Here is an 8,925-nt window from a genome sequence, read left to right as displayed (position 1 = left end):
ACCCAGCAGTGCAATTGCTGGGTCATAGGGTAGTTCTATTTTCAACATTTTGAGGAGCCTCCATGCTGTTTTCCAGAGTGGCAGCACCAGCTTGCATTCCCACCAACAGTGTAGGAGGGTTCCCCTTTCTCCGCATCCTCGCCAGCATCTGTCATTTCCTGACTTGTTAATTTTAGCCATTCTGACTGGTGTGAGGTTTATCATGGAAGGAGATGTAAAATCATTGATACAAATTGTAACAATAATTTTGAAAGCAAGGCTTGGATAATGATTTCAACTCTTCACTCTGCCACTAAGAGACAGTTTCTACAGCTCTTCCTTTATTTTATATTTGCTGAATTTCACACCCCTTTGCTGTTAAGACAAATGTGTGTTTTTTTTTTAAAGACTTCATTCATTCATTTGACAGACAGAGATCACAAGTAGACAGAGAGGCAGGCAGAGAAAGGAAGGGAAGCAGGCTCCCCGCTGAGCAGAGAAGCCAGACTCGTGGCTCCATCCCAGGACCCTGGGATCATGACCCGAGCTGAAGGCAGAGGCTTTAACCCACAGAGCCACCCAGGTACACCCCCTTCGCCGTTTATTTTGCATGCAGGTATTGTACCAGGCTTGCCAACCCTCCAGGTAAATAAATTTTACAAGTTAATGGGCAAAAAAAAAAAAAAAAAAGCTATGTTGTTTGGGAACATTTAGCCAAGGCCAGCTTGTTCTGTACCCACAAGAGAGTCTAGCCTCAGAAGATATTAAGAGGCTGAATATTCTCTAACCCCAGTCACTGCACCTGTGGGCAGATGCCCTTGACGTTAAAGGACATGGACTCTAAGACAGTAATCACAATTTAAAGCCTAACAGAATATTTTCTCATTTTAAATTTGGTTTCATATAAGAAGCCACTCAAAATTATATTAAAAAATGAAAACTTGGGGAACCTGGGTGGCTCAGCCAGTTAAGCATTTGTCTTCGGCTCAGGTCATGATCTCAGGGTCCTAGGATTGAAGTCTGCATCTGGCTCCCTGCTCAGCGGGGAGTCTGCTTCTCCATCTCCCCCTTGTTCTCTCTCAAGATCTCTTTCTTTCTCAAATAAATAAATAAAATATTTTTTAAAAATTAAAACTCATATGATAAATGTTAACATCAATGAAGGGGAGAAAAGAGAAAGCAGACTTCTGTCAAACACCGAGAAGAAGTCCTGCCCCCAGGAACTGACCTGGGGAACAGGAAGACAATTAACCCTCAGACGGATTTGGGAGTCCTAAGACAGAGAGGATCTGGGCTACCTTTTCCTTGGCTGACCCCAGACATTAGCCAGTTTTCAGGACCTCCCGTGCCTGGGGCACACTCAGTGGGGTAGGGTGGCTCAGTGGAGTCCCACAGCATTTCCCATGCTGCCACGTGGTGCGGGATCCCAAAAATATTCCCATGAACCCAAGAGAGGCGTGAAAGTCAACCCAGAGATAGCTGAACATGGACAGACCCTGAGATTAAGGGAAGAAAAACTTAGCTAGACACAAATGCGGACAGAAGGCTGTGTGGTTCAGTGAATGGCACTATGGAGATGGCAATAGCCAGCCCAGTAAGCGCTCCTCTTCTCCCCACCTTCACATCATAAGTTCCCTGAAAGTTAGACAGAGTGTGTTGCATGAAGCATGTTGTGGAAGAGACACCAAAACAAGAGTATATCCAATAAGAGTCCATAATTCTGTACTCCACGCTGTTTAAGACCCCCCCTCCCCACTGCCACCAGTGAATCGGGTGCCCCAAGATGTCTAACACCTGTGGGATCCTGGGAGTGGGATAAATAATAAATACTATTGAGCTTCTGGTACATTGTTGCACCTAATTGGCTCTGTAAACCTAGTCCCCTCCTGAACTCCCTTTTGGATTTTCCACACACACCCTTTGGATCACACACAAGTGAACCCAAATGATTTCGATTCGCCCTGGCTCCGGTTTTGGCACAGGGCCCAGTTAGACTGGCAACAAACAGAGAGTCTCTCTCATCCTTACCTGGGATGCCAGGGGGCCCGGGGGGCCCCGGGGGGCCTTGGTAGCCTCGGAAACTGTACTCTCCATGGCAACACTTGCTGCAGTCTGGGGGCAGCCCTCCAGTTTGTGGAGACTTTAAAAAGATACAGAGAGAAGCTTCAGAGAATGGTACTGGGGAGTCATTAGGACTTGTGAACTTCCCTTGGTCTTGTCTTTTGGGCAAGTTTAACTCCATACAACCTAGGACAGCATCAGAAAAGCTGGTGTGGACTTGACTGGCATGCTAGCTCAAGAGAGCAGATGACCAAAAGGACCAGGAAGCCAGAAGGTCAGAAGAAGGGCATGTTCTTTGGAAGGAGTGTGGTGCTGGCAGGAGATGGGGCAGTATTTCTGGAAAGTACTATCCTGAGGCTACTGGTAATGGCCAAGAAGGAAACCTCTTCAGAGCTGGCCCTCTCTATCCCAGCTGCCAGGAGCCTCCCCTGTCTTCTTTGAGTAGGTGACCCTCAAAAAGTAAGAATGATCAACTTCCAAGAGAGTTAAGAATTTCTGTATTCAGGATACGGGTATAAGAGTTCTTAGAAATTTTGAGTCAAAATGCCACCCTTTCAGTCCAAGCACACTTCAATTGCCTTAGGACATGGAGGAAACAAAGTAGTCTTTAGCCCAGTAAATTAGTATTAACTATCTACATCTTGAAACAACTTTAACTCCCCTTTGAGAAATATTTAACCTCAGGTTCTGTTTCACATTTCACTTCAAAATTTTAAATGATTATCACATCGTTCAAACCAATATTCAGCGAGTACTTAATGGATACTAAGTATACTCAAATATGACACTGAGTGGACTGCCTATCTATTTAAAGAAAAATTTCTTTTTTTAAGAAAAGATTTTATTTATTTATTTATTTATTTATTTATTTGACAGAGAGAGAGAGAGAGAGACAGTGAGAGAGGGAACACAAGCAGGGGGAGTGGGAGAGGGAGAAGCATGCTTCCCCCTGAGCAGGGTGCCTGATACAGAGCTCAATCCCAGGACCCTGGGATCATGACCTGAGCAGAAGGCAGATGCTTAATGACCGAGCCACCCAAGCACCACTAAAGAAAAATTTCTAAAATGTGTGCTTACCATCGAGGAACTACAGATCTAATGTAAGAGCTAGATTCGCTGATAAAATTTAGAGTGGCACCAAATTGGTAGCTTGCCTTTTGATTATATCATATAAAATACTAATGGAAACTTTCCTAGACTTGAGTTATAATTCAGTGGTCTTTTGAAAACAGCATATTGTTTCTAAAGGATTCTAAAGAAAGAGAAGGAGAAAAAGGTAGGAGGGATGGGGACAGGATAAGGAGAAAGGAAGGAGGAATCTGAAATTCAGGTTTTCTCTATCATTAGAAATCCAAGCAGAAAAGTGGGTCAAGTCTTTCCCATTGCTGCACATTTAGACTCCACTTTTTTGTTGTTGTTGCTGTTTAATTAAAAATGGGCTTGGACATTTTCCTCACTCCCTCATTCTTTTTCCCTACAGGCCTCCACCAAGCTCTTCAGGGAAAATGCAGAGTGTCTGTAGTCCCAGCATTCTCTTGCAACAGCTCAGGGCCGGATCTCAAGTGATCAGGGGACACAGTGTGGAGCTAACTCATGTCTAGTCCTCTGCCCACCAGACCCCTCACTGGACAGATGTGGGAGTCTGTAAAAACCTTTGGTAAAACTGGTGGAGGAATAGAAAAATCAGCCAAAGCGAGTGGTTGGAGACAAGTGACTTCAGACACTTGGAAAGTCAGACACCACAGCACTGCCCCACCTTCCAATTCAAGGATGCAATCTGAGAAGTAAGTATTTCATAGTTTCCTGGTGTGATTTTTGCTAATGTGAAATACAGTTTTTTAAGTTCCCAGAAATCCAAGATTCTGCCAATAATGGGCTTTAGGGGAGAAAGAGGGAAAATTCCGAATCAGGAGCCATTAAAGAATAGAATTGAGTTCCTGGGATGCTAAGAATTTTAGGAACATGTCTGTTCTGGAACCAGAACTCCCATCTCAGTTCTGTGTGACTTTAGTGATGTCACTCCCCACTGCCCCCAGGCATCATTTTTCTTGTCCACTAAATTAGGGCACTAGGTAAAATGGTCAGGAAATTTCTTGCCAGCTTGAAGAGCAAGCAAAGATACTAAGGTCTTTTCTAAATCCTTAAATAATGGTTTAGAAAGATTTCATTTGTGAAGTCTAGTGTCTGAGTGTGAGAAGTTAGCTCCAGGAAAGGGGGCTCTTTGGTACCAGAACTAACTAGCACTGGGGTGGGTGTCCGAGGTACTTGGGAACACTTAGAAAGCAGAGACCTTCCACCCCAGCAGGGAGAATCTTCTGATTCCTACTAGCTGGTCATGTTCTGAGAGCCGGCCTACAACATTTCACATGTTCCTCTGGTCCTTCACAACACAGTCAAATGGAATAATGCTTGCGAGCCTCTGGAGGGACCCTTAAAACAAGCTGGACAGGATGCATTAATTCAGAGGTTGTCATCACACGCTGGGGAGTCACCACATAGACCCTCTTAAGTTTATCAACCCTTATCTCATAATCAGGTCAAATTTGAAAGCCAAAGACAGGAGAATGAGCAGTGTGGGAGGAGGGATGGTCTCTAAGACAAGTCCCATCCATCTTGTGGATGGAGGCCATGGGGCAGCTACTGAGATTTGAGGTCTGCTCTTAGCGAGTGACTTCTCAGAAAGAGGGCCCACAGCTCCTTCTTTAACTGAAGACAGACGGAAGACAAAGGAGAGGGGAAACGGGAAGAAGGGGAGGAGGGAATCCAGGAGGTGGAGGAGGAGGACCAGAGATTAAAAAGGATGCAACTGCCTAGAAGAGAGAGCCCAGGTCTGCTCAACCCCCATCTCTGCACACTTTGTCCACATGAACCCCATGGCCAGAGTCCTCTTTCTAGAACACACACCAGCTCACCTCACTGTGTTGTTGTGAACAAACAAACACAACTTTGGCTGCCAAACTAAGGTCTGAGCTCCATAACCGGCCAACAGAATCTTCCAGGTGGGCCCTGAGATCATCCTGTGTCTTCCTCCCACAGCCTTCAGCTACACCTACTCCTCCCGGGCTCTCTGGTCTCTTTGCTGTGCCACATATTTTTAAATTTTATTTCTTGCGTGGTTAATCATCCTTTTCGGGTCACCTCTGAGGTTCAAAGCAGCGACCACCAGCACTCTGGCACTGTCTCCCCAACTGCCTTTTGTGTAGAGATTTTGTTGATCACGTGGTGTTCAATTGTCTGTTCATCTGTCCCCACGAGAGCCCTCCAGAGCTGTCTGGAGATGGGCTTGGGCTTATTTATCCCCAACATAAAGCTTGGCACATAGTAGAAGCACAGGAAGTCATAGGTGAAACAATAAATGAGAAAAAAGAAGAATTAAAAGAAGAGAGGCGAGGAACGCAAGGAAAAAGGGAACACAGGAAAATCCAAAATGCAGTGAGTTTCCATACCCATTGGCTGATGAGTCGTATTGAAGACATCCAGAATATCAATGATTCTAAATCTTCTCAGTATCTGCTGAAGGGGGTTTGTTTGAAAATACTTCAAGAGCCCGGGAGGGTTTGAAAGCCTCCACTCACGCCCGGACCCCCCACAGCCATTTCAAGAAAAGAAAGCCAGGAAGTGACTTCTTGCCCCCACATCTGACCCCAGCATGCTGGCTGCCTACGCCTGGAAGGTGGGGTGAAGCAGAAATGTAATTTGGATTCCGGCGGCCTCCTCAGTTTGGTTGCCAAGAAATAACAAATGACAGCCTACATCTGCCTTCTGCGTGTCTGGGAGCTCATACTGCGAAGGCCAGGGAGGGCCCAGCAGAGAGATCCTATCCACTGAAATGGAAAGTCCAGGTCAAAGCTTGGACCAAAACGAAAATATCTGCACCACTAAGAAAATGCAAAGTAGCATGAGTCACCCTCCAGTCAAAAGATTATCAGATGAGGGGCGCCTGGCTGGCTCAATCAGCAGAGGGTGTGACTCCTTATTTTGGGCTTGTGAGTTCAAGCCCCACAGTGGGTGTAGAGATTACTTAAAAAAATAATAATAATAAAATGTGGGGGAGGGTGGGGTGTTGGGAAGTGGGCTTGGTTAAGCTTCTGACTCTTGGTTTCAGTTCAGGGTGTGACCTCAGAGTTGGGAGATCTAGCTCCATTCCATTTCACACTCAGCACCAGAGTCTGCTTAAGACTCCCTCCCCCTCTGCTCCTGTGCACTCTCTCTGTCTCTCTCTAAAATAAATAAATCTTAAAAAAAAAAAAAAAGATTGTCAGATGAAAGGACCATCTCTAAAAGTGGCCTTTGAAAAATAAGTATTTGGAGATTATTTCTTTTGTTGCTCCTTAAAGAAACAACTTTTTCTTTTTCTTTTTTTTTTTTTTAAGATTTATTTGATTTTATTTGTTTGAGACAGAGAGAGAAAGAGCATGAGAGGGGAGAGGGCAGAGGGAGAAGCAGGGAGCTTGATGTGGGACTTGATCCCGGGACTCCAGGATCATGACCTGAACTGAAGGCAGTTGCTTAACCAACTGAGCCATCCAGGAGCCCCCTTTTTCTTTTTTTTTTAAGCTTTTACCTATTTAGGGGCGCCTGGGTGGCTCAGTCCTTAAGTGTCTGCCTTCGGCTCAGGTCATGATCCAAGGGTCCTGGGATTGAGCCCTACATTGGGTTTCCTGCTCAGCTGGAAGCCTGCTTCTCCCTCTCCCACTCGCCCTGCTTTCATTCCCTCTTTCTCTCGGTGTCTCTCTCTCTCTGTCAAATAAATACATAAAGTCTTAAAAAAATTTTTTCTGTATTTATTTGACAGAGAGAGAGAGAGAGCACGCGTGAGCACAAGCAGGGGGAGTGGCATGCAGAGGGAGAGGGAGAGGCAGGTTCTCCACTGAGCAGAGAGTTCTATGTGACAATGTGGGGCTCCATCCCAGGACCTTGGGATCATGACCTGAGCCTAAGGCAGACGCTGAACCCCCTGAGCCACCCAGGTGCCCCAAGAAACAATTTTTTCTTGATACAGGCTCACAGAACAATCTGGGCGACTGCACTATGCAGCCGAGTTAGAAATCCCAGCTCAGCCCCGGATCTCCAGCTGATCCTGTGTTGGGTTTCAGTCTGATCCTTTCGCTAGTCCCAATCCAAACTTTTCAGTCTGTGAGAGGACAGGCTTAGATTTCACCGGCATGAAGCTTTCCAGGGCCTACTGAATGCAAAGACTCAATAGATTCTTGTAAAACCTCTTTGTTCAATGCTCCCGTAATTCAAAGTAACTCTTCTTTCCCCACTCCTCTGATTTCAGCACGCCAGATGCCTAGAAGGTAAGTCAAAATCCGTTTTGTCTGGTTCTTAATGTTTTAAATTAAATTGAGTTTCACCAATTTGCAAATCACTACGCTGAAACCTGACCTCACTCCAATCATCCCTGGAAAGAGTTAAAGATGTTTCCTTGAGGGCTGAGTTCACACCCAAGGAAATAAATCAGGTCCTCTGTGATTATCAGGCTTTAAATCACACAACGAAGTTTTGCTTTTCACACACATGCAGTCTTTTTGGTTCTAACTCTAAGGTTCAGAGGCTGAGCATAGAGGCTTGGTAACCTAGATTACTAGAAAACAAATAAACAAGCCTGGCAAGAAATGTCACAGTAAACTAACACATCGAAGTGAAAAACTCAAAGGGCAGCTTCTCCCTGCTGGGAAGGATTAAGAAAATCCCACTCTTAGGATGTGCAAATGATTAGACCCATCTATCTGCATGGGTCAGCACTTGTTTCCACACCAAGAGAGCAAGAAAGAAATCAAGTCATAGCACAGCAGGGAGCTGGCTGCTCTGCTCTCCTCTCCCCTGCGGGACACCGCCTCCCACATCCTCTGCTGATTTTCTAACACAGACTGCCTCCCACATCCTTTGCTGATTTTCTAACACAGACCGGCACGGGCCCCCCACCGCACCCCTCCAAGACCCCAGAACAGCCCAGAAAGACCCCCACAAGCAGCACAGCCAACTTCTCGAAAGCATTGATCCTATGAATCACAGCTGAAAAAAGAACAACAAAACTCGTTAGGCTTTCACAGTAATCCTTAGAAGAGAATTCCGAGTACCTGGCCCCAGAATGGGGTGATCTGGGCTAGGTCATCTACCTCGGGGTGCGGTAGCCCATCTGGTCTCAGGGATTTTAGGTCTGTAGTATTATCCACAGTCCCCGTTTTAGGATGGCTCCGCTCTCTCACTTTCTCCCTCCTGGAGCCGCTACGGCCAGTCTGCTGGTGGCTTTGCACTATTCTCGCCACTACTTTATTAGGTCTTCCGCTCACCTCCATGTACTCATCTTGACAGAGGCAAAATGGGAGGAAAAGCAAAGCCAGCAGGTGCCAGGAGACGAGCTGCCTCCCGAGCATGATTCTCAACAGAGCCCCAGAGCCTCCTGGAGACGACCGCGGGGCGTCGCAGTAAATGCCAGGGCTGGAGATGCGAGCCGCAGCCGGCTGGGCGGTTTTATACTTTGGTGTGTAATAAATAAGGCTACAGGCATGCCAGAGGGGAAGCAGCCCTCCTCCCGGGGGCAGGACAGCCCCCATTCATCACTTTCCCACCCGGCAGGAGGCTGGGCTGGCGCGCGCAGCTTGCAGTTGGTGGGGTTCGTAAATGTCACACCTTGGCACGTTTGTGTTCAAGTGTGAAGGAAACATGCACAACCGGCTGGGAAACAGAGTGTGTGTCCGGAGGTTGGCTTTCGTGATTAGACATGTGCCTTCGCCGTCTGAGATGCTTTTGGAAAAACCCGCCCTCAGGCTTGCCAGGAAATTTGGGCTTAACTGCATCTGTTCTGTCTGAAATGTTTGGGGTTGGGGGGAGACTGGTTCACGGCCATCGGGAGAGCTCATGCACTCTCACTGTACAGCT

The 8,925-nt window shown here is 46.5% G+C and overlaps 1 protein-coding gene across 2 annotated transcripts in view; it reads right to left on the bottom strand.

Moving 5' to 3' along the window:
• Window positions 1–8,482, bottom strand: part of LOC111141022 (C1q and TNF related 3) — a 22,807-nt gene extending 14,325 nt beyond the window's left edge. The window contains exons 1-2 of one of the 2 annotated variants that reach the window (XM_022493345.1): window positions 8,337–8,482; window positions 2,008–2,119 (exon numbers count right to left, since the gene is read on the bottom strand). In XM_022493345.1, the coding sequence (XP_022349053.1) occupies window positions 2,008–2,119; window positions 8,337–8,420 (196 nt within the window). In that variant the 5' untranslated portion in view covers window positions 8,421–8,482. Of the gene's footprint in view, window positions 1–2,007; window positions 2,120–8,123 lie in introns of both variants that reach the window. The other variant, XM_022493344.1, reaches the window with a different exon arrangement.
• Between the last annotated feature and the right edge of the window lie 443 nt (window positions 8,483–8,925).

This window comes from Enhydra lutris, unplaced genomic scaffold (genome assembly GCF_002288905.1).
Source record: "Enhydra lutris kenyoni isolate GAN:26980312 unplaced genomic scaffold, ASM228890v2 scaffoldscaffold5, whole genome shotgun sequence".
In the NCBI taxonomy this organism is placed as follows: Eukaryota; Metazoa; Chordata; class Mammalia; order Carnivora; family Mustelidae; genus Enhydra; species Enhydra lutris.
Note: the sequence above shows the minus strand (reverse complement) of the source record. Positions and strands in the feature narration are given on the sequence as shown.